At 48.8% G+C, this 26,101-nt stretch overlaps 1 protein-coding gene across 3 annotated transcripts in view; it reads left to right on the forward strand.

Moving 5' to 3' along the window:
- Nucleotides 1-26,101, forward strand: part of PAFAH1B2 (platelet activating factor acetylhydrolase 1b catalytic subunit 2) — a 112,194-nt gene that overhangs the window by 16,210 nt on the left and 69,883 nt on the right. For all 3 annotated transcript variants that reach the window (XM_063943298.1, XM_063943299.1, XM_063943300.1), the window contains exons 2-3: nt 7,434-7,530; nt 16,912-17,001. In XM_063943298.1, coding sequence (XP_063799368.1) covers nt 7,450-7,530; nt 16,912-17,001 — 171 coding nt within the window. In that variant the 5' untranslated portion in view covers nt 7,434-7,449. The remainder of the gene's footprint in view (nt 1-7,433; nt 7,531-16,911; nt 17,002-26,101) is intronic.

The following is a 26,101-nucleotide window of genomic DNA, read 5'->3' on the forward strand; positions in this document are numbered from 1 at the left end:
ATGCTGATAACCATGTGGGGGAGAGTCCAGAGCACTCCTGGTTGGGGGCTATCAAAACTATGATGTCTGATGTGTCATCTCAGCTCACTGCAAATGCAAATAAAACTCAGGAACTGCAACAAGCAGTGGCAAGTCTTACTGCTAAACATCCCTCCTGGTTGATACAGGTGCACAAAAACGTGCTCTACCTGCACTCCTATCAGATACGGATGATATACAGGATGATGTAGAGTAGACCCCATAAGTGGGGATTCCACCCCTGCCCAGGGTATTGAACCCATTATATTGGCTATACCGGATGTGTTAAAGATCCCCCTGGAGGATACTAATACTCAGCAGTCATTTTTTCTCCCACAAGACAAACTGACAGTCACATGTCCTGATTCCAAGGAATTGGATGACTTATTTAAAATAGCCTGGAAAAATCCAGATAAAAAATTTCAGGTGTCCAAATGGTTTCTGCATTCATTCCCCTTTGCCCCTGAAGGCAGAAAATTCTGGAATCTCCAGCAGTGGATGTCTCAGTCTCTCGCCTTTCTAAAAAGGCTGTACTTCCTACTCCGGGCTCCTTTACGGTAAAGGACGCGACAGATTTAAGATTGGCCTCAATTTTCCTATCTACACTGCTGCAGGTGTAGCTCAAAGACCGGTCATTGCTGGTTGCTGGATGACACATGGAATTCATTCCTGGGCTACTCAAATTCAGGAAGGTCTTTTGGGTGATATGACCTTAGTTACTACTGTAACTTTTCTAAAACACATTCAGGACACGGCAAGAGTCCTCTGTGACTCCCTTAAAGAGATTGGCAATGTTAATGCTAGAACCTCTGCTATGGCTGTGTCTGCGCGCAGAGCCATATGGTTGCGTCAGTGGATTGCTGATGCTGACTCCAAACGTAATGTGGAATCTCTTCCCTTTACAGATGAATGGCTCTTTGGAGGTGAATTGGATGCATGGATCTCCAAAGCTACTGCTGGGAAATCCACGTTTCTCCGTTCAGGAGCTCCGCCTGCTAGATGTACCTATCCGGGACGTTGACTCAGTCCTTTTGGTCCTCTAGATTCCGTCCTAGGACCAGGGGGGCCTCCAACGCAGCTAGAGGCACCAGAGGTAAGCCTAAGAAACCAGCCGTTGCCGGATCTCAGGATCAGAACACCAGTTCTGCTTCCACAAAAACTTCAGCATGACGCTGCCCACTCACCCCGAGGAGATATCATGGTGGGAGCTCGGTTATGTCACTACAGCCACATCTGGGATGATTCCTGCCAAGATGCTTGGGTAAGGGACCTTATCTCTCAGGGTTACAAGCTGGAGTTCAACGGTGCTCCTCCCCAATTATTTTTCAAATTAAGCTTACCAGCTTTGGAAAATATGCGAGGTACGCTGCTACTGGCCATCAACAGGTTGGTCCAGTCCCAGGTCATTGTTCCAGTATCCCTACAGCAACGAGGACAAGGTTACTACTCCAGTCTGTTCGTAGTACCAAAATCAGACTGGTCTGTGAGACCCATTCTGAATATGAAGTCCTTGAATCCTTACCTGAAGGTTTTCAAATTCAATATGGAATCTTTGAGAGCGGTGATCGCAGGCCTGGAACAACAGGAATTCCTAGGGATAAATTTACTAAGATGGGAGTTCTATTTAAGATGGGATGTTGCCCATAGCAACCAATCAGATTCTACTTTTCATTTATCTAGCACCTTCTAGAAGATAATACCTGAAATCTGATTGGTTGCTATGGGCAACATCCCATCTTAAATAGAACTCCCAACTTAGTAAATGTACCCCCTAGTGTCCCTGGATATCAAGGACGGTTACCTCCATATCCCAGTTTGGCCTCCTCATCAGACCTATCTGTGCGCCCTACTTGAACGATCACTACCAGTTTCAGGCGTTACCCTTCTGCCTGTCTACAGCTCCAAGGTAGTTCACGAAGATGAAGGCGGAAATTATGTTTCAGCTCAGGGTCCAGGGGGTCAACTTAATTCCATACCTGGATGATCTCCTGATAAAAGTGAGTTCCAGGGAGCTTCTGTTGCTCCATATAGGTCGCACTATTCAACTTCTGTCTCACCACGGGTGGATCCTCAACCTGCAGAAGTCCCATCTGGAACCGTCTCAGCGGCTCCTGTTTCTGGGGTTGCTACTGGATACTGTAGCACATAAGTGTTCCTCCCAGAGGAAAAAGTGAGAACTCTTCAAGAAATGGTTCGCACGGTGCTCCGACCTGCTCGAGTCTCCATTAATCTTGGCATAAAATTGTTGGGAAAGATGGTGGCCTCGTACGAGGCGATTCAGGGGGTCATTCCGACCCGATCGCACGCTGCGCTTCCTCGCAGCCGTGTGATCGGGTCGGATCTGCGCATGCGTGGCTGCCGCATTGCGCAGGTGCGTCGTTGCCCGGCAGCGATGCCACTAGCGAGGAAAGCAGTCGTAGCGGCGACCACAAGAAGATTGACAGGAGGAAAGCGGAACCGGGCGGCAACTCATCGTTTTCGGGGAGTGGTGAGTCCAAGAGTGTCCAGACGTTTGGAGGGCGGATGTCTGACGTCAATTCCGGGACCTGCATCGCTGGATCGATCACACAGGGTAAGTAACTCTTACCCTGGTCTTCTTTTACAGGAAACTTTTTTTGCATAGCAGGGCTGCACAAGCGTACGCAGCCCTGCTATGCAGAAATACACTTCCCCATAGGCGGCGTCTAGTTGATCGCATGGGCAGCAAAAAGTTGCTACGTGCGATCAACTCTGAATGACCCCCTCAGTTCGGAAGGTTTCAATAGGACATCCAGAACAAGTGGTCCGGTTCCCATCTTCAGATGCACCGGATGATTCGGCTGTCACCCCAGGCCAGGATTTCACTCCTGTGGTGGCTACAGTCTTCCAACCTGCTGGAAGGTCGACGCTTTGTGATTCTGCTTTCGATCCTCCTCACGACGGTTGCGAGTCTGAGAGGACTGGGAGCTGTCACCCAGGGGGCGCAGTTCTGGGGCAGGTGGTCTGCCCAAGAGGCCCTCCTTCCGATCCACATCCTGAAATTTCGGGCCATTTACAATGCTCTGATTCAGGCATCCTCTTTACTCCGGGATTGGGCGATCCAGTTCCAGTCGGACAACGCCACAGCTGTGGTGTACATCAGTCGACAAGGAGGGACAAAAAGCAGGACCTGCATGCGAGAAGTGTCAAGAATATTCCTCTGGGCAGAAAGAAATGCAAGAGCTCTGTCCGCGATCTTCATTCCGGTAGTGGACAACTTGCAAGCGGACTTCCTGAGTCGCCACGACCTCCACCCGGGGGAGTGGGGACTACACCCTCAGGTGTTTCAACAGATAATCGACAGCTGGGGATACCCACAGATCGACTTGATGGCCTCTCGCCTCACAAGAAGCTTCGCTGCTATTGCTCACGAACCAGGGACCCTCAGGCGAGCTCAGTGGATGCGCTGACATCGCCCTGGTCTTACCAGCTGGTCTACCTGTTTCCTCCGATTCCGTTGATCCCAAGGGTGCTCAAGCAGGTCAGGCATCAAAGAGTGGGAGCAATATTGATTTCCCCGTATTGGCCCCTAAGAGCGTGGTACGCGGCTTTTCTGGACATGTCCGTAGAGGACCCTTGGCCTCTACCACTAAGAAGGGATCTTCTTCAACAAGGACCGTTCGCCTACCTGGACTTATGGCGGCTTCGTTTGACGGCATGGAAGTTGAGCGGAACATCCTAGCTCACAAAGGGCTTTCCAAAAAGGTCATTGCCACTATGGTGCAAGCCAGAAAACCTGTGACGTCAAAACACTATCATCATATCTGGCGGAGATAAGTCTCCTGGTGCGAGGAACGCACATATCCTTTTGCAGATTTCCACTTGGGAAGGTTCCTACGTTTCCTGCAGGCTGGAGTGTATAAAGGCTTAAGTCTGGGATCCATTAAGGTCCAGATTTCAGCTCTTTCCATCTTCCAGAAGAAGTTGTCTCTCTTGCCGGAAGTTCAGACCTTCTTGCAAGGGGTGCTTCACATACAACCTCCATTCGTGCCGCCTACGGCACCTTGGGATCTGGATGTAGTGTTGCGCTTTCTACAGTCCTCTTGGTTTGAACCTCTGATGACGGTAGAAGATAAGTTCCTCACGTGGAAAACAGTGATGTTACTTGCCCTGGCTTCTGCTAGGCGTCTCAGAATTGGGGGCCTTGTCGTGCAAAAGTCCGTACTTGGACCCTCATTCCGAGTTGATCGCTCGCTAGCTGCTTTTAGCAGCAGTGCACACGCTAAGCCGCCGCCCTCTGGGAGTGTATCTTAGCTTAGCAGAAGTGCGAACGAAAGGTTAGCAGAACTGCACAGGAAAAATTTCATGCCGTTTCTGAGTAGCTCCAGACCTACTCCTATCTTGCGATGACTGCAGTCTGTTTAGTTCCTGGTTTGACGTCACAAACTCGCCCTGCATTCGGCCAGCCACTCCCCCGTTTCTACAGCCACTCCTGCGTTTTTGCCTGGCACGCCTGCGTTTTTTTAGCACACTCCCTGAAAACGCCAAGTTGCCGCCCAGAAACACCCACTTCCTGTCAATCATACTACGATCACTCGAGCGACTGAAAAACGTCGCTCGAGCTTGGGTAAAAGTACAAAGTTTTGTGTGAAAGTACTTAGCGCATGCGCGCTGCGTACCATGCGCATGCGCAGAATTGTCGCTTTTTCACTTGATTGCTGCGCTGCGAAAAACGGCAGCGAGCGATCAACTCGGAATGAGAGCCTTGGTCTTTTACGAGAACAGAGCGGAACTTAGGACTAGTCAGCAGTTCCTGTCGAAGGTTGTCTCCGCGTTTCACTTGAATCAACCTATTGTGATTCCATCCAGTTCTGACATTTCTGCTCCTCCGGAGGCATTGGATGCAGTGCGAGCCTTGAAAGTCTATGTCAAGAGGACGGCTCGGATCAGAAAGATGGATTCCTTGTTCGTGCTGCTGCTTCAAAGCAGTCCATTGCTCGTTGGGTTAGGTTTACTATCCAACAGGCCTATGCGTCGGCAGCCTTACCTTTTCCACAGTCTCTGAAGGCCCACTCTACCAGATCGGTGGGCTTTTCCTGGGCGGCTGCCCGTGGAGTCTCGGCCCGGCAACTATGCCGAGCTGCTACCTGGTCGGGTAAGAACACCTTTGTGAAGTTCTACAAGTTTGATACCCTGGCCAAAGAGGATATCCAGTTTGGGAAGGCGGTACTGCAGATGTTTCTGCACATTCACACCCGTTCTGGAAGCTTTGGGACATCCCCATCATACTAATCTGTCCCCAATATCCCTTATGGATGCTAGAGAAAATAGGATTTTAAATACCTACCGGTAAATCCTTTTCTCGTAGTCCATAAGGGATATTGGGCGCCCACCTCTGTGCGGTGACTTTCTGCAGGTTCGCTGTTCTGTTTCCTGTTCAGCTGCTGATGTTGCCAGGCGTTGCTGGCTAAGTTATATCTTGATGTGCTGGTGTGTAAATCTCACCACACCTTTTTGTTGTTGTGGGGCAGATGTGTGAACCTGCAGAAGGTATAAGGAAGTGATAAACCAGTGATAAGTGAAAGGTGATAAAAGCACCAGCCAATCAGCTCCAATATGCAAATGAGAGTTAGGAGCTGACTGGCTGGTGCGTTTATCACCTTGCACTTATCACTGGTTTATCACTTCGTTATGCCTTCTCCAGGTTAATACATCTGCCCCTATGTTCCTTCTCTCAAGTATGTCATTCTCCTTCGGGCACTGTTTTACCTAAAACTGACCTGTAGGAGGAGACATAGAGAGGAGGAGCCAGCACACCCAGTTGATGGACTGTAAAGTGCACTGGCTTCTTTGGACCTGTCTATACCCCATCGTACTAATCTGTCCCCAATATCCCTTATGGACTATGAGAAAAGGATTTACCGGTAAGGTGCAGCAGAGGCTGTTCTTCCTAAGCCAACTTAAAAAGTTCAATATCCCACAGAAGCTCCTGCTCCTCTTCTACTCTTCAATCGTAGAATCTGTGCTGTGCTCCTCGATAATCATCTGGTATAGTTCCGCCAGCGAGAGAGATAAACGCAGGCTCCAAAGAGTGGTAAGGTCAGCTGAGAAGATCATCGGAGCGGACCTTCCCCCTGTCCATGATCTGTATCTGTCCAGAGCCAAAAAACGGGCAACTAGAATAGTTAAGGACCCGCTTCACCCTAGCCACGGCACGCTCAACCTGCTGCCATCTGGCAGACGATACAGGGCCATCCCCACCAGATCCAACAGGAGCCTCAAAAGCTTCTTTCCTCAAGCAGTCCACCTGCTGAACTCCTGACCAACCGACCCCTTGGTAGACCGCCCAGTCACTCAACTGTATTTCTCTGCATGTAATGATCACTCTGTTCCCTATGGTTCCTTTATCTGAAGACTGCACATGTCCCCCCTTCCTGTTTACTTGTTCCCTTTGTGTCTGCTGCACTGTAAACTGAAAACAAATTCCTAGTATACGCAAGTATACCTGGCCAATAAAGCTGATGCTGATTCTGATTCGGTAGGTATTTAAAATCCTATTTTTCCACGATTTTTTGCCAGATGGTTTTATCAGGCAATTCAATTGCAGCCTGTAAAAAATTTTCACGCAAAAACTGACCAGTTTTCGGGCGGAAACGCACAGGATCCGGGATAGGTTCCTGGATCCGTGTGTTATCGTGGCCGTGAAAATGGGTCAGTTATTGGTGATTTTTTCTTAATCCTGACTTTCGGGGCTAACTGGATAGCCCCCAGGGGATCAGTTAGCTGGGTAATTGAATCCCCCCCCCCCTAACAATGGTAATTTTTATGTCCTTTTAATGACCCTTATCCCAGTGAGACTATAAAAATGGTCATCCCCCCATGATGTGAGTGGACATATCCCAGCACACTTACCAACTGCTGCTTGCACTTTCTGCCTTACCTACTTATGTGTCCTTTTATACTGTGGCTTCAGTCGCACCAAACAGCCAGGTCCCGGCCAACTCGGCTGCACCAAGAATCTACTTCACTCAAAATGTGTATCTTATTCACACTAATAAAACTACTGGAAGCGTCAGAGCTACTTGCTGGATTGCACTGATCAGTTTAATGTGTGAATCCATGTAAGAAGGGCTATGATGAAGCACGGCAAGTTCCGTTATGTTGCTTCTGCGACTTTGTATACATATAAAATTTCTGTGCGGTTGAAGTTGCAGCCTAGCACCTGTACACTTTGAGTGCCATTTTGCTGCGTCTGCAATGTGTGAAAGACACAAAATTCAAAGAAAAAGACGAAACACCTCTTGGAGCAGCTCAGTCATGACCGGGGCACCTTGCACCATGTGGCGTGTTAAGGATAGGTGCATGAGAACACATCTGTAGTCCTGGAATAATAGATTAATTTGCAATGGTTTCCTTAAATGCCTGCAAGTCTCTGATGAACTCCTTTCTCTTTGCAGGTAGATATTCTGCATAATGAGTCAGGGGGACACAAACTCTGCTGCTGTCCCTCATGCTGCTGAGGATGTACAGGGCGATGACCGTTGGCTGTGTCAGGTAATGGATTTGCAAATGATCATGTTGCAACAGAGCATTGAACCTGACACCTGCATGACTGACTGCAGTGATCTCTGTCCACCATATGTGGCTTTGTAAACAATGATTGTACATCACCTGTTCAGGTCAAGTAAGATGGAAATTGAGCTGGCCAAAGATTACTATTGCAGCGTCTAGCAGGGTCATTCATTATTCAGCCTACTTTAGGTGCACATGCTTCCAGCATCGAAACAAGTAAATTGGTGTAATATGACCTTCCACATACGTGATCAAACTGCTCACTGATTGGGGAATGCTGAAATGGTTGTAAGTTGTGGACACAAGCAGATAAATCATTCTGGTTATGCTTTACCTGGGCCTTTAACCTGTAGCCCTCCAGCTGCTGTGAAACTACAACTCCCAGCATGCTGTGCCTCAATGTTAGCATGCCTTAATAGCAAAACTGGCAGGGCATGCTGGGATGTGTAGTTCCACAGCAGCTGGAGGGGCCGCAGGTTGAAGACCCATGCTTTAGCACATTCATGACCAGAGATACAATTTGATGTACCCCTTCATGTGAGACTAGTTTGTTAGGTCATTACATTTACACGTTGTGAAATGATTGGTTGGCCAGTAATTGAATGTAAATGCTTTTGCCCAAATCACTCAAACCTAAACTGCCATTGATTGCTAGACTTCTGTGGATCTGCAGCACAGGATTGCCCTATTGAGTATATTTATGTATATAAAGGGAGCTAGTAACACTTAGCTATCCACTTTTAACACATTGGCATAACAAAAGTTTAAATGGTAATGATAATATATATGTACAGTAGTCCGTAATTGACAACACGTCATTACTGCTGATTATGGGGCAATAGCCTGAGGCATTTTGCATAAGTATATTTACCAGGATACTTCACTTAACTATATGTGTGCCCAATTTACACATGGAGTAGCCATGAAACCTGTTCACCTTTGTGGCCATATGTCACATTTTATTTTCTTACATCATGGAATCATAATGGATTTATTGCTGGATTTTTGCTTTTATTCCAAATAAACTGCCTCTACAGCTGAGAGTCTTTTTTGGTATTAGGGCTCATAGACCAGGTCGACCAGGTTTGCACATATAGAGAAGCCAGTAACTACGAATAATAATTTTATTTATATAGTGATTTTTCCCCACAGAACTCCTAAAGTCGCTTTACATACGTCAAAAACATGGTGCATAGTACAAAGGCATTAAATTACATCAAATTGGATAACATACACAATATAGAGAGTACAGTAAGCATACTGCAGTGTTGGTGCAAACATTTTAAGTAATAACTACTAAGGTGTGTATATACAGGGTGATTCAAAAGTCGCAGTACACCCTTTTGTTTAAAAAACTGTGCAGGAAATGGGAAAACTGAAGACTGTAGTAAGGTATAGTTTAGGCCAGTATTTGTACCGAACATGGGCGCCATCTTGAAATTGGCCATCTTGAATCTAAGCTAGTTTTCTTCAAATGGAAAGGGGGTCGTGTAACATGTCAAACAACATCAGAATTTGCTGAAACGTTTATTGCTGCAAACAGATTTGAAATAGCAGTTATGGTTGAAAAGTTACAACACTTTTTCTCATACGTCCTAGAGGATGCTGGGGATGCTTCAAGAACCATGGGGTATAGACGGGATCCGCAGGAGTCATGGGCACTTTAAGACTTTAAAAGGGGTGTGAACTGGCTCCTCCCTCTATGTCCCTCCTCCAGACTCCAGTTAGATTCTGTGCCCAGTGAGACTGGATGCACACTGAGGAGCTCTCCAGAGTTTCTCAGAAAAATACTTTGTTAGTTTTTTTATTTTCAGGGAGACCTGCTGGCAACAGGCTCCCTGCTTCGTGGGACTGAGGGGAGAGAAGCAGACCTACTTCTTTGAGTTTCAAGGCTCTGCTTCTTAGGCTTCTGGACACCATTAGCTCCAGGGGGTCTGATCGCTAGGTACGCCTAGATGCCCGTTCCCGGAGTCGCGCCGTCACCCCCCTTGCAGAGCCAGAAGTCAGAAGACGGGTGAGTAAAAGAAGATCAGAAGACTTCAGTGACGGCTTTGAGGTACCGCGCAGCGGCCTGCTGCGCGCCATGCTCCCACACACACAGCGGCATAACAGGGCGCAGGGGGGGGTGCCCTGGGTAGCATAAACCTCAATAAATAGACTGGCAAAAGAGGCTTACAGTGCCTGGGCACTAAAACCAGACCCCCGCCAGTATAAAGATTTGAAAAATAGCGGGGTTGAAGCGCGCCATTAAGGGGGCGTGGCTTAGCCCTCACAGCTCTAATCAGCGCCATTTTCTCTTCACAGAGCTGCAGAGACGCTGGTCCTGACCTCCTACACTGCTGTACCAGTAACAGGGTGCAAAACGGGGGGAGGGGGGGGGGCACAGTAATTTGGTGCTGTTTTATTAGTAAAAAAGCGCTAACAGGTCTGAGGCATTATTTTAATAGTTTTCAGTACCGGGATAGGCGCTGGGTTGTGAGCTGGCAAAACTCCCTCTGTGTTTCTCTAACGGGCTTTGCTGTGGGTCTGTCCCCTATAGCGCCAGTGTGGTTGTGGGTGTCAGTACACGTGTGTCGACATGTCTGAGGCTGAGTGCTCTTCCCAGGAGGTGGCTGGAGTGGGGACAGAAAAGACTGTGGGAGTGACCGTGTCGGCATCGCCGATGGCTGATTGGGTAAATGTTTTGAGTGTTTTGAATGCAAATGTGGCTCGATTGAATAAGAAATTAGATAAATCTGAGTTTTAGAACCAGACATGGAGAAAATCCATTGAGGATGCATTATCACAAGTTCAGACCCCCTCGGGGTCACAGAAGCGTTCATTTACCCAGATAGCGGATACAGATACTGACACGGACTCTGATTCCAGTGTCGACTATAGTGATGCCAGATTGAATCCTAAACTGGCTAAGAGCATTCAGTACATGATTGTGGCGAAAAAAGACGTATTACATATCACGGAAGACCCTGCTGTTCCTGATACTAGGGTCTGTATGTTTAAGGGAAAGAAACCTAAGGTGACGTTTCCTCCCTCTCATGAACTGACCGCTCTTTTTGAAAAAGCTCTGAAAAATCCTGACAAGAAGTTACAGGTTCCCAAGAGAATTCCGGTGGCATATCCGTTCCCCTCTGGGGACAGAAAAATGTGCGAGTCAACCCCCACGGTGGACAAAGCTTTATCTCGTCTGTCCAAAAAGGTGGCGCTTCCGTCTCCTGACATGGCAGCCCTAAAGGATCCTAAGCAGGAAAATACACTAAAATCCATTTATGTCACTACAGGTACGTTGCTCAGGCCTGCCGTGGCATCGACATGGGTGAGTAGCGCTATTGAAAAGTGGGCAGATAACTTGTCATCTGATATAGATACCCTGGGCAGGGATAGCGTTCTTTTGACACTGGGTCATATCAGGGACGCTGCAGCCTATCTAAAGGAAGCTGCGAGGGATATTGGCCTTTTGGGATCAAGGGCCAATGTAATGGCAGTCTCGGCTAGGAGGGCATTGTGGATTCATCAATGGAATGCTGATGCTGACTCTAAGAAGGCTATGGAGTCTCTGACGTATAAAGGTGGTGTCTTGTTTGGTGACTGCCTCGCTGACCTGGTATCTACAGCTACCACGGGTAAGTCATCGTTTCTACCTTATGTCCCTGCACAACAAAAGAAAACGCCCCACTATCGGATGCAGTCCTTTCGGCCCAATAAATACAAACAAGGGCGAGAGGGTCTTCCTTCCTTGCTACAAGAGGAAGGGGAAAAAGGTCACAGGCTGTGGCAAGTTCCCAAGAGCAGAAGTCCTCCCCGGCTTCTACCAAATCCACCGCATGACGCTGGGGCTCCTCTGCGGGAGTCCGCACCGGTGGGGGCACGTCTCCAACTCTTCAGTCAGGTCTGGGTTCGCTCGCCCCTGGCTCCTTGGGTATTAGACATAGTAGCCCAAGGGTACAAATTGGAGTTTAAAGACGTGCCCCCTCATCGATTTTTCAAATTGGCCTTGCCAGCTTCTCTTCCAGAAAGGGAGGTAGTATGCGCTGCAATACTAAAGCTGTGTCAAAATCAAGTCATTGTCACGGTACCTCCGTCACAACAGGGAAAAGGCTTTTATTCGAGCCTGTTCGTGGTCCCGAAGCCGGATGGCTCAGTCAGACCGATTCTGAACCTAAAATCCCTCAATTTCTATCTAAAAAAATTAAAATTCAAGATGGAGTTTCTCCGAGCAGTGATCTCCAGTCTGGAGGTGGGGGATTTTATGGTGTCGGTCGACATAAAGGATGCCTACTTGCACGTCCCCATATATCCTCCACATCAGGCTTATCTGAGGTTTGCTGTTCAGGATTGTCATTACCAATTTCAGACGTTGTCGTTTGGTCTGTCCACGGCCCAGAGGATTTTCACCAAGGTTATGGCGGAAATGATGGTTCTCCTGCGCAAGCAGGGTATCACAATTATCCCGTACTTGGACGATCTCCTGATAAAGGCGAGATCCAAGGAGCAATTACTGGAAAACATTACACTCTCCCTGACAACTCTGCAACAACATGGTTGGCTCCTAAACTTGCCAAAATCACAGTTGGTTCCTACAACACGGCTGTCATTCTTGGGTATGATTCTGGATACAGAATTACAGAGGCCCTCATTCCGAGTCGTTCGCTCGGTATTTTTCATCGCATCGCAATGAAAATCCGCTTAGTACGCATGCGCAATATTCGCACTGCGACTGCGCCAAGTAATTTAACAATGAAGATAGTATTTTTACTCACGGCTTTTTCATCGCTCCGGCGATCGTAATGTGATTGACAGGAAATGGGTGTTACTGGGCGGAAACACGGCGTTTTATGGGCGTGTGGTTGAAAACGCTACCGTTTCCGGAAAAAACGCAGGAGTGGCCGGAGAAACGGGGGAGTGTCTGGGCGAACGCTGGGTGTGTTTGTGACGTCAAACCAGGAACGACAAGCACTGAACTGATCGCACAGGCAGAGTAAGGTTGAAGTTACTCAGAAACTGCTCAGTAGTTTGTAATCGCAATATTGCGATTACATCGGTCGCAATTTTAAGAAGCTAAGATACACTCCCAGTAGGCGTAGGCTTAGCGTGTGTAACTCTGCTAAATTCGCCTTGCGACCGATCAACTCGGAATGAGGGCCAGAGTTTTTCTTCCGGTGGAAAAGGCTCTGGAAATACAGACATGGTAAAACAGATTCTGAAACCGGCAAGAGTGTCGATTCTTCAATGCACTCGGTTGCTGGGGAAGATGGTGGTGGCCTACGAGGCCATTCAGTTTGGCAGGTTCCATGCCAGGGTTTTTCAGTGGGACCTGTTGGACAAGTGGTCCGGGTCTCACCTGTACATGCACCAGAAAATAATCCTATCTTCCAGGACCAGAATCTCTCTCCTGTGGTGGCTGCACAGTCCTCACTTCCTAGAGGTACGCAGGTTCGGGATTCAGGATTGGATCCTGGTGACCACAGATGCAAGTCTCCGAGGCTGGGGAGCAGTCACACAGGGGAAAAATTTCCAGGGAAAATGGTCAAGCCAGGAAGCTTGTCTGCACATAAACATTCTGGAATTAAGGGCCATTTACAATGGCCTTCTGCAAGCGGAACATCTTCGCGGTCTGCCCGTCTTGATTCAGTCAGACAACAAAACAGCAGTGGCGTACATAAACCGCCAGGGCGGAACAAAGAGCAGAGCGGCGATGGCGGAGGCCACAAAAGTACTTCGCTGGGCGGAGAAACATGCAAGCGCTCTGTCAGCAGTCTTCATTCCAGGAGTGGACTACTGGGAAGCAGACTTCCTCAGCAGACACGATCTCCATCCAGGAGAATGGGGTCTCATCAAGAGGTCTTTGCAGAAGTGACAAGTCGTTGGGGAATTCCTCAAATAGACATGATGGCGTCTCGCCTCAACAAGAAACTTCAGAGATATTGTTCCAGGTCAAGGGACCCTCAAGCAATAGCGGTGGACGCCCTGGTGACACCGTGGGTGTTTCAGTCGGTCTGTGTTCCCTCCACTTCCACTCATTCCAAAGGTGATAAAGATCATAAGAAGAACAAGGGTTCAGGCGATACTCATTGTTCCAGACTGGCCAAGGAGGGCCTGGTATCCGGATCTTCAAGAATTACTCATAGAAGATCCCTGGCCTCTTCCTCTACGAGAGGACCTGTTACAGCAAGGACCGTGCGTGTATCAAGACTTACCGCGGCTGCGTTTGACGGCATGTCGGTTGAACGCCTAATCCTAGCCCGAAAGGGTATTCCCAGTGAAGTCATTCCCACACTACTTCATGCTAGAAAAGCAGTAACGGCGAAGCATTACCACCGTATTTAGAGAAAATATGTGTCTTGGTGTGAATCCAAGAAGGCTCCTACGGAAGAATTTCAGCTGGGGCGTTTGCTCCATTTTTTGCAAGCAGGTGTGGATGCGGGCCTAAAGTTAGGCTCCAAGTACAAATTTCGGCCTTATCAATTTTCTTTCAGAAAGAATTGGCCTCCCTTCCAGAAGACCTTCGTGAAAGGAGTGCTGCACATCCAACCTCCCTTTGTGCCCCCAGTGGCACAATGGGATCTTAATGTGGTGTTGCAGTTCCTGCAATCTCATTGGTTTGAACCTTTACGTAAGGTTGAGTTGAAATTCCTTACTTGGAAAGTAGTCATGCTATTGGCCTTGGCATCCGCAAGGCGGGTGTCTGAATTGGCGGCTTTGTCTCACAAAAGCCCCTGTTTAATCTTCCATGCGGATAGAGCGGAATTGAGAACTCGTCAGCAATTTCTGCCAGAAGTGGTTTCATCATTTCACGTAAACCAGCCTATTGTGGTGCCAGTGGCTACTGACGCCTTGGCTGAATCGAAGCCTCTCGATGTGGTCAGAGCTTTGAAAATCTATGTCGCCAGAACGGCTCAGATTAGGAAAACAGAGGCTCTGTTTGTCCTGTGGGCTCCCAACAAGATTGGGGCTCCTGCTTCCAAGCAGACTATTGCACGCTGGATCTGTAATACGATTCAGCAGGCTCATTCTACGGCGGGATTGCCGTTACCGAAATCGGTGAAGGCCCATTCTACCAGAAAGGTGGGCTCATCCTGGGCGGCTGACCGAGGGGTCTCAGCATTACAGCTTTGCCGAGCTGCTACCTGGTCGGGTTCAAATACCTTTGCGAAGTTTTACAAGTTTGATACCCTGGCTGAGAAGGACCTCTTGTTTGGTCAATCGGTGCTGCAGAGTCATCCGCACTCTCCCGCCCGTTCTAGAGCTTTGGTATAAACCCCATGGTTCTTTAAGCATCCCCAGCATCCTCTAGGACGTATGAGAAAATAGGATTTTAATTCCTACCGGTAAATCCTTTTCTCTTAGTCCGTAGAGAATGCTTGGCGCCCGTCCCAGTGCGGGCTGTATCTGCAGTTATTGGTTATGGTTACACACATGTTGTGTTGAGTTCAGTCAGTCTGTGGCTGATGTTATTCATGCCGTTGCATGCGTTGTTGTTGAATGCCATGTTGTACGGTGTGTTTGAGGTGTGAGCTGGTATGTATCTCACCTTAGTTTAAAAATTAAATAAATCCTTTTCCTCGAAATGTCCGTCTCCCTGGGCACAGTTCCTATAACTGGAGTCTGGAGGAGGGGCATAGAGGGAGGAGCCATTTCACACCCCTTTTAAATTCTTAAAGTGCCCATGTCTCCTGCGGATCCCGTCTATACCCCATGGTTCTTGAAGCGTCCCCAGCATCGTCTTTGGACTAAGAGAAAAGGATTTACCGGTAGGTATTAAAATCCTATTTATTGTTGCAGGTAACTGAAGATGGCTTTGACAAAAGAGAGAATTTAGGTCATTTTGATGTCAGGAGAATGAAGTTTCCGTGTCATAGCTGCAGATTTTAACAACTGGGACTGTGGTTGACAAGTCACGGAGTGGTCGTCTAAAAAGTGCTATTGATGAGACAACCTCAACAATGGTTTTGGCATCCTTCGTGAAGAGCCCACAATGCAGCACATGACGTTTGTCAGCAGAATGTAGAATCATCCAGTCATCGATCGTACGAATCCTTCATGCCCATCGATGGCATCCATTCAAGATCCAGCTATGTGAAACTGGAGGTCTTTCTGGGTGCTTGTTGTTAAAATTTGCAGCGATGACACGGAAACTTTGTTCTCCAGACATCTAAATGACCTACATTCTCTCCTCTTTTGTCAAAGCCATCTTCAGTTACCTGCCACACAAAAAAGTGTTGTTACTTTTGAACCATACCTGCTATTTCAAATCTGTTTACAGCAAACTTTTCAGCAAATTCTGATGATGATCGACATGTTACACGACCCCTTTTCCATTTTAAAAAACTGACTTAGATTCAAGATGGCCGATTTCAAGATGGTGCCCATGTTCAGTACATACCCTAAAAGATGGCCCACCTCATCCATACCTTACTGGAGTATTCAGTTTTCCCATTTTCTGCACAGTTTTTGAAACATATATATTTATTCATTCATTCCACCCATGAAATGTACCAGGTGAGGCAGCCATCTTGGGTGCACTACATAGGATTATCCTGGGTGGAGTACAGTAGGTCAGGCCCAGAAGAGATGACGCAAAATGGGTGGTTGCAGTGTCCTAGCACTAGAGGTAGTCTCCCAACATAACCATCGGATCCATGTAATTTTTCAGTCTATCAACGAGCGTACCAGATGAGGCAGTTATGTTGGGCGCACTACAAAGGTTACGCTGTGAGAAATAAGCCATATACCGACCCGAGGTGCATATGGGAAAACGGACGTGTGTAATATTATGATAAAACCTGTATAAATAGATCCACATGTAGTACATACCGCACATGAAGGATCATCCAAGGCAGCCAACAAGGTTGCTTCTGGCAGGGTATACAGTTAGTGGAGGTACAGCACACTGGTATAGCATCCAGTGGGGGTGGAAGTACAAGTTTAAACACATGGCGAAGAAACGGTAACAGCAAAGTAATTCATAGCTTTCTCCAGCTCAGAGACTGAGACAGAGAAATTACCTATCTTTACAGTATTTTGCTGGAATTCCATCAGGTTGTACAGGTGCCACTGGACCAGTGATTTTCATATCGTTCCAATATGGCATGCTTATGCTATGACAGGCGTGGCCAACGTGGCTCTGCTATTGTGAAATTACAAGTCCCGGCATGCTTTACCAGCTGACCGATAGAAAGCGGGGACTTGTAGTTTCACAACAGCTGAAGATTCACAGGTTGGACTGGTGTACTCTACGATGAAGGTTAACAATTACTGCTCAATCCTCTTAAATATTTTCTTAAAATCGATATCTCACCACACTTAGTATCCAACGCTTAGAATGTATGCAGATGCCATCACACTTGCCCTGTTTTTTTCTTCCAGCACAACCGGTTTGTTATGGATTGTAAGGACAAGGAGCCAGATGTGCTGTTTGTAGGTGATTCCATGGTGCAGCTAATGCAGCAGTATGAGGTAAGAAGCCCCTTTGTGTGTTCCTTTAAACTGACGTCTGTGAGTGTGGATTAACCAGGTATTTTTTTTAATTTTTGAACCTAATATCTATAAAAATGTTTACTTTCTTCAGGGTCCATGGTCTCCACAGGGTTAATTCTTAACCTTGGGTATGATGCTGGTGGAGACTATCACCGAACAATAAGCTTGTGAGCCTCCCAGGATGCACTGGGCTACTCCCTTTTCATACCTCACCCCCATGCTCAGGCACTTCAGTTTTTTTACAGCCTAAGCATTTAACTTGTTTTGACTTTTTCTGTCTTTAACAACAGGATGACAACTTCTGGCAGTCCAGAGGACGCCAAAGTTGTCTCTCCATCACCCGCACTGGGCCACAACAGCACGGGTGGGTAGGTGATTTGGGCGGGACTCCCACTGCACCCTTCTCACTAGCAAGACGCTGGGGCGCCCCAGGACTGCATCCGGAGACATGGGGGAAAGGTAAGGCAGTTCACATACTGCGGTCCTGAGAGACAGACCGTGGCTGCTTATGTGCCCCCTAGTCCATTAAGTGTACTCGCGACCGCACTAGACCACCGGGACCTCCTCAAAGTGCTGTGTAGTTAATATCAGTGTCCATTGCAGTTACATTTGATTTCTTCATTGTATGTGACTTATGCTAGTGCTGCTGTTTGATTTCTCTATATTCAATATTATATTTGCTTTCCCTGTAACTGTTTTCTCTCTGTAACCCTTCAGTACTGGCGTGTATTGGGTTAACTCTGCCACACTCTACTAAATATTGTATTTGTGTGCGCTCATTGGGGGTAATTCAGACCTGATCGCTAGGCGTTTTTTGCATCCCCGCGATCAGGTAGTCGCCACCTACAGAGGGAGGGGGAAATCGCTGTGTATGTGTGCGTTCGGATGTGTTGAGAGACTGCACAAACTAATTTTGTGCAGTCTCTGCGCAGTCCAGGACTTACTCTTCCAGTGCGATGATCGGGGCTGGAGCTGATGTCAGAAACCCTCCCTCCAAACGCCTGGTCCCTCCTGCGTTTTTCCGGACACTCCTCCTTGCCACCCACAAACGCCTTCTTCCTGTCAATCTCCTTGTGTTCGCCGGTGCAATTTGATTTTTCGCAGCGGACCGTCGCTCCTGCGCATTGCGGTGCATGCGCAGTTCAGACTTGATCGGCCGCTGTGCGAAAACGCACAGCAGTGATCAGGTCTGAATCGGCCCCATTGTCACATATTGTGCCTGTTACACACTGCTCATTACTATATTGTCTGGGTTCACTACTTGCTGTTACCATGTCTAACAAAAGCAAGGCAAAACAAGCAGGGGCACCCACTTTGGTAGCATGTAATGCCTGTCACACTGACGTTTTTCCTCAGGATTTATCACAGGACGGTCTTTGCCCGGGCTGCCTAGTGCCTCCCAACACCTCAGCCCCACCAGTTATTGTACAAGACCCACCATGGACCTCGTTTACAACATTACTGGCTAAAATTGCACGCCATATAGCTACCCCACCTGTGGTTCCCCCCCTATGGGTATACCCCTGCCAGTACAGCCTACATTGGTTCCCCCAGGGACTGGTCCTCAACCAGTGCAGCCCGAAATGGCTCCCCCTGTAGCAGTTCCACAGCAGCTGCAACCTCCAATGGGTTTTCACCAGCCGTTACAACCTGTTTATCAGGCAATAGCAGCCCCACCCATCTACCCCAGTGGTTGGATTTATTCTCTACATCTGTGAGTCTAGTTGCTTCATCTGCTTTTCAAAGCATGATAAATGGGCAAAGCACACTGCCTGCACCTACTGTTGCTAAACGCACTATACCTTCCTCACAATCCACACCACACTCTGATTCGGAGGAATCATCAGTACTTGCTGATGTGGCTGAGGGCACAGGGCTAGTCCGGCCCGCATGTCAGGCCCAGCTACCCCAAGCCAAGTAGCTCCCTAGCTGTGCTGGCAGACAGCTACCCGTCGCGTTCTGGGTTGCAGTGTTTGCTTGTGATGTCACGCAGCCGCCGCGGCCTGCCTCCGCAACTGTCCCAACATGCCTGCGTTGTCCGGACCACGCCCCACCAACAGCGTTCTAACGCCATTGGCACGCCCCCTCCTGCGTCCGCCTCTGCCTGTCAATCAGGCAGAGGCCATCACACCAGTGAGATGCTTTTGATGGCAAGTGTTAGGGTATAGTAAGAGTGTCATACATTATCTACTGTATTCTAAAATCTATTATTTAAAAACTGGTTAAGAATAAGTATAATTTCTCTTACGTCCTAGAGGATGCTGGGGACTCCGTAAGGACCATGGGGGAAGAGACGGGCTCCGCAGGAGACATGGGCACTTTAAGAAAGAATTTAGTTCCTGGTGTGCACTGGCTCCTCCCTCTCTGCCCCTCCTCCAGACCTCAGTTTGATTCTGTGCCCAGAGAAGCTGGGTGCTTTTCAGTGAGCTCTCCTGAGTTTGCTGATAGAAAGTTTTTTGTTAGGTTTTTTATTTTCAGGGAGCTCTGCTGGCAACAGACTCCCTGCATCGTGGGACTGAGGGGAGAGAAGCAGCCCTACTCTCTGAAGCTAGGTCCTGCTTCTTAGGCTACTGGACACCATTAGCTCCTGAGGGACCTCGCCGTCCGTCCCAGAGCCGCGCCGCCGTCCCCCTCGCAGAGCCGGAAGACTGAAGCCGGGTGAGTATGAGAAGCAAGGAAACTTCACAGGCGGCAGAAGACTTCGTGATCTTCACTGGAGGTAACGCACAGCACTGCAGCTGTGCGCCATTGCTCCACACACCTACACATACTCCGGTCACTGTTGGGGTGCAGGGCGCAGGGGGGGGGGGCGCCCTGGGCAGCATTTGGGACCTCATTCTGGCAAATTAACACATATATACAGCTGGGCACTGTATATATGTAGGAGCCCCCGCCAAAGAAATAAAATTTAACCGGGACAGAAGCCCGCCGCCGAGGGGGCGGGGCTTCTCCCTCAGCACTCACCAGCGCCATTTTTTCTCCACAGCACGCTGAGAGGAAGCTCCCCAGGCTCTCCCCTGCTGATACACGGTAGAAGAGGGTTGAAAAGAGAGGGGGGGCACATAATTAGGCGCAAAAAAGTATATAAACAGCAGCTACTGGGTTAACATTAAGTTACTGTGTTATTCCTGGGTTATATAGCGCTGGGGTGTGTGCTGGCATACTCTCTCTCTCTCTCTCTCTCTCTCTCTCTCCAAAGGGCCTCGTGGGGGAACTGTCTTCAGAAAGGACATTCCCTGTGTGTGTGGTGTGTCGGCAGGGCCGGTGCTAGGGTGTTCGGCGCCCTCCTGCAAACTATAAAATTGCGCCCTCCCTCTCTTAACTCATAAAGGGTCAGTGTGCGTCACAAATGAGGGGGATTTACCGGGAGAGTGAAGGCAGGGGCAGTGACAGGGAGTTACAGGGAGGGTGAGGGCAGGGACGCTGAAGGGTGGTTACAGGGAGTGTGAGGGCAGTGACAGGGAGTTACAGGGAGGGTGAGGGCAGGGACGCTGAGGGGGAGTTACAGGGAGGGTGAGAGCAGGGACGTTGAGGGGGAGTTACAGGGAGGGTGAGGGCAGGGATGTTGATGGGGAGTTAGAGAGGGTGAGGGCAGGGATGCATGCGGTGGTCTTCCTGGGCAGACAGGCGCAGTGGCGGAACTAGAAATAGTGGGTCCGGGTGCAACAATATGCACTGGGCCCCATCCCATATTAAAAATAGGGAAATAGCATCCCCCAAAATATTGTTTGTCTCACTAATAAGGGGTGTCGCCACACAATAGTACTCCCAATTCACGTTACACTACACAGTAGAGAGCCTTATACACTGTATGCCACAACAGTAGATAAGCTTGAACACGGTACGCCACACAGTAGAGAGCCTTATACACGTAGCGCCATACAGTAGAGAGCCTTATACAGGGTATGCCAGACAGCAGAGAAGCTTATACATGGTACACCACACAGTAGAGAGCCTTATACATGTTGCGCCACAGTTTAGAGCCCTATACAGAGTACGCCACACAATAGAGAAGATTATACATGTTAACACATAGGGGGTATTCAATTATTGCCAGATTTTTCGACCAGTCGAAAAATCGGCAAATTATCGTCTGTTTTTAGGGCGAATTAGATTCACCCTATTCAATGCCTGTGCCATTTTTCTGACTTGTTAAAAAGTCCGGCACTGGCAAAAATCACGTGAATCTGCAAATTTGCAGCCGATCTACGAGTTGTCGAATTTGGGGGCGTTTTCGCCCATGCCGATTCGACATAAAAAGGGGGAAAATTCATGGGTGAAAAGAGATTTAAAATCTGGCTCAAAACGCCCGCAATTGAATACCCATGGTCAAATTTGGCACATAATTGAATACCCCCTATAGTAGAGAAGCTTATACACGTTACGCCACACAGTACAAAAGCTTATACACGGTACGCCACACAGTACAAAAGCTTATACACGGTACGCCACACAGCACAGACGCTTATACGCGGTACGCCGCACAGTACAGAAGCTTATACACGGTACCACGCACAGTACAGAAGCTTATACACGGTACGCCGCACAGTACAGACGCTTATACACGGTACAACACACAGTATAGAGATGCACACGTCAACATTTACTACCGGGAATGTGAGAGATAGATAGATAGATAGATAGATAGAGATGTGGCCAGCCTCATTGTTGCTGCAATGTGTAGGAACCGGCATACGCATCATGGCAAGCAGACAGTGAACGCCGTGCTGTGGCTATTCGCAGCCTCCGTTCACTCCATAGAAGTACACATGCGCGACTCATAGACATGGGCACACCAGTGGCGTCATCCATGCCGCAATGCGTACGCATCATGGGATGGATAAGTGTGGCTACATCTGTAGATATTGATATACACACATATAGTAAAACACACAGAGCAAAACACATATACACAGACACACCCACAGAAAAGACACACACACAAACACATACATACTGTACATACATACAGCTAAACACCTAGCAAAATACATATACAGTATACACAAAAAATACACATAGCTAAACAGACATAGGAAAATACATATACAGTATATGCAGAAACACACACAGCCATAGCTAAACACACACTCTTTACATTACATGTGTTTTCTTTTTCCACAAGTTCCACACTGTGCACCTCCTGGCTCTGGCTCCATCAAGGCTCCTCACTGCAGGGGCTGAGTGCACTCACTCACTCTTCTGTACACACACCACGGACACGGACTGCTGCCGAGACTCCCCCTCCTCCCTCCCCTGTATGTCCCAGCATGCAGTGAGGGCCAACACAGAGTCCAGGAAGCAGAGAGCTGCAGCAGCAGTGCGGAGCAGAGAAGAAGGGTGATGTGACTGATCACCCTCTCACTGGCGTCGGGGACCAGCGCCAGTGAGGTTTTTTCTGTTAGAACATGCAGCTCAGTGGCGGCAGCGTGTAATGAGTCAGTGTGACTCACTACACTGCTGCCGGCTCCTACACAGCGCTGGGCGGCTTCATAAGTGAAGAGGCAGGGAGAGGGGCAGCTCCATCAGTGAGGAGACACGGAGAGGGGCGGCCCCATCAGTGAGGTGCCGCTGCTGTCGTCTGTCAGAGTGACAGGCGCTGGCAGCCGGCATCAACAGCGCACATCACAGCAAGGTCGCAGAGCGGGGAGAGCGCCTCTCTGACCCAGCGCCTCCCTGCTTTGCAGGACCTTGCTGAGCGGGTAGCGCCGGCCCTGTGTGTCGGTACGCTTGTGTCGACATGTCTGATGTGGAAGGCTATGTGGGAGAGGAGCGGGAGCAAATGAATGTGGTGTCTCCGCCGACGGCGCCGACACCTGATTGGATGGATATGTGGAAGGTTTTAAATGATAATGTAAATTCCTTGCATAAAAGATTAGACAAGGCTGATGCATTGGGACAGTCAGGGTCTCAACCCGTGTCTGATCCTATGTCGCAGGGATCGTCGGGGTCTCATAAGCGCCCACTATCCCAAATGGTTGACACAGATACCGACATAGATTCTGACTCCAGTGTCGATTACGATGATGCAAAGTTACAGCCGAAGTTGGCTAAATCACTCCGATATATGATTATAGCAATTAAGGAGGTTTTGCACATCACAGAGGAAACCCCTGTCCCTGACACAAGGGTTTATATGTATAAGGGAAAGAAACCTGAGGTAACTTTTCCCCCCTCACACGAACTGAATGAGTTATGTGAAAAAGCTTGGTAATCTCCAGATAAAAAACTGCAGATTTCCAAACGGATTCTTATGGCGTATCCTTTCCCGCCAACGGACAGGTTACGATGGGAATCCTCCCCTAGGGTGGACAAAGTTTTAACACGCTTATCCAATAAGGTAGCCCTGCCGTCCCAGGATACGGCTACCCTCAAGGATGCTGCTGATCGCAAACAGGAGGGTACCCCGAAGTCCATTTATACACATTCAGGTACCTTGCTCAGACCGGCAACCGCGTCGGCCTGGGTCTGTAGTGCAGTAGCGGCATGGACTGATATCTTATCAGAGGAGTTTGATACCCTAGATAGGGATACTGTTTTATTGACCCTGGGGCATATTAAAGACGCTGTCCTTTATATGAGAGATGCTCAAAGAGACATTAGTCTGCTGGGTTCTAGAATAAACGCTATGTCGATTTCTGCCAGAAGGGTCCTGTGGACTCGGCAATGGACAGGTGATGCCGACTCAAAACGGCATATGGAGGTTTTACCTTACGGGGGTGAGGAATTGTTCGGTGAAGGTCTCTCGGACCTGGTCTCCACAGCTACGGCTGGAAAGTCAAATTTTTTGCCTTATGTTCCCTCACAGCCTAAGAGAGCACCGCATTATCAAATGCAGTCCTTTCGTTCACAAAGAAACAAGAAAGTCCGAGGTGCGTCCTTTCTTGCCAGAGGGAGGGGCAGAGGAAAGAAGCTACACAATACAGCTAGTTCCCAGGAACAGAAGTCCTCCCCGGCCTCTGCAAAATCCACCGCATGACGCTGGGGCTCCACTGGCGGAGTCGGGGCCAGTGGGGGCGCGTCTTCGGAATTTCAGCCACATGTGGGTTCACTCCCAGGTGGATCCCTGGGCAATAGAAATTGTGTCTCAGGGTTACAAGCTGGAATTCGAAGAGGTGCCTCCTCGCCGGTTTTTCAAATCGGCCCTACCGTCTTCCCCCCTAGAGAGGGAGATAGTGTTAAATGCAATACAAAAATTGTATCTTCAGCAGGTGGTGGTCGAGGTTCCCCTCCTTCAACAGGGAAGGGGTTATTATTCGACCATATTTGTGGTTCCGAAACCGGACGGTTCGGTCAGACCCATATTGAATTTAAAATCTCTGAACCTATACTTGAAGAGGTTCAAGTTCAAGATGGAATCGCGAAGAGCGGTCATCGCCAGCCTGGAAGGGGGGGATTTTATGGTGTCACTGGACATAAAGGATGCGTACCTTCATGTCCCCATTTATCCACCTCATCAGGCGTACCTAAGATTTGCGGACCAGGCCTGTCATTACCAATTTCAGACGTTGCCGTTTGGTCTCTCAACGGCTCCGAGGATTTTCACCAAGGTAATGGCGGAAATGATGGTGCTCCTGCGCAAGCAGGGTGTCACAATTATCACGTACTTGGACGATCTCCTCATAAAAGCGAGATCAAGAGAGCAGTTGCTGAACAGCGTATCTCTTTCACTGAAAGTGTTACAACAACACGGCTGGATTCTCAATATCCCAAAGTCGCAGTTGGTTCCTACGACTCATCTGCCTTTCTTGGGCATGATTCTGGACACGACCCAGAAAAGGGTTTATCTTCCGATAGAAAAAGCCCAGGAACTTATGACTCTGGTCAGGAACCTTTTGAAATCAAGACAGGTGTCAGTGCATCATTGCACTCGAGTCCTGGGAAAGATGGTGGCCTCATACGAGGCCATTCCCTTTGGCAGGTTCCATGCGAGGACTTTCCAATGGGATCTGTTGGACAAGTGGTCCGGATCACATCTACAGATGCATCGGTTGATCACCCTGTCCCCCAGGGCCAGGGTGTCGCTCCTGTGGTGGCTGCAGAGTGCTCACCTTCTCGAGGGCCGCAGATTCGGCATTCAGGATTGGATCCTGGTGACCACGGACGCAAGCCTCCGAGGTTGGGGAGCAGTCACACAGGGAAGAAATTTCCAGGGTCTTTGGTCAAGTCAAGAGACTTGTCTGCACATCAACATCCTGGAACTAAGGGCCATATACAACGCCCTACGTCAAGCGGAGGCCTTACTTCGAGACCAACCAATTCTGATCCAGTCAGACAACATCACCGCAGTGGCTCATGTAAACCGCCAAGGCGGCACAAGGAGCAGAGCGGCAATGGCGGAAGCTACCAGGATTCTTCGCTGGGCGGAGAATCATGTAAGCGCACTGTCAGCAGTGTTCATTCCGGGAGTGGACAACTGGGAAGCAGACTTCCTCAGCAGACACGACCTGCACCCGGGAGAGTGGGGACTTCATCCAGAAGTCTTCGCACAGATTGTGAGTCGGTGGGAACTGCCACAGATAGACATGAGGGCGTCCCGCCTCAACAAAAAGCTACAGAGGTATTGTGCCAGGTCCAGAGACCCTCAGGCAGTTGCGGTAGACGCCCTTGTGACACCGTGGGTGTTCCGGTCCGTCTATGTATTTCCTCCTCTTCCTCTCATACCCAAGGTGTTGAGAATAGTAAGAAGAAAAGGAGTGAGAACAATCCTCGTTGTTCCAGATTGGCCACGACGGACCTGGTATCCAGATCTGCAGGAAATTCTCACGGAAGATCCGTGGCCTCTTCCTCTAAGGCAGGACCTGTTGCAACAGGGACCCTGTCTGTTCCAAGACTTACCGCGGCTGCGTTTGACGGCATGGCGGTTGAACGCCGGATCCTAGCGGAAAAAGGTATTCCGGTTGAGGTTATCCCTACGCTGATAAAGGCTAGGAAGGAAGTAACAGCAAAACATTATCACCGTATATGGCGAAGATATGTTTCTTGGTGTGAGGCCAGGAATGCTCCTACGGAAGAATTCCATCTGGGCCGTTTCCTTCACTTCCTACAAACTGGAGTGGATTTGGGCCTTAAATTAGGC

This window comes from Pseudophryne corroboree, chromosome 10 (assembly GCF_028390025.1).
Source record: "Pseudophryne corroboree isolate aPseCor3 chromosome 10, aPseCor3.hap2, whole genome shotgun sequence".
Lineage (NCBI taxonomy): Eukaryota > Metazoa > Chordata > Amphibia > Anura > Myobatrachidae > Pseudophryne > Pseudophryne corroboree.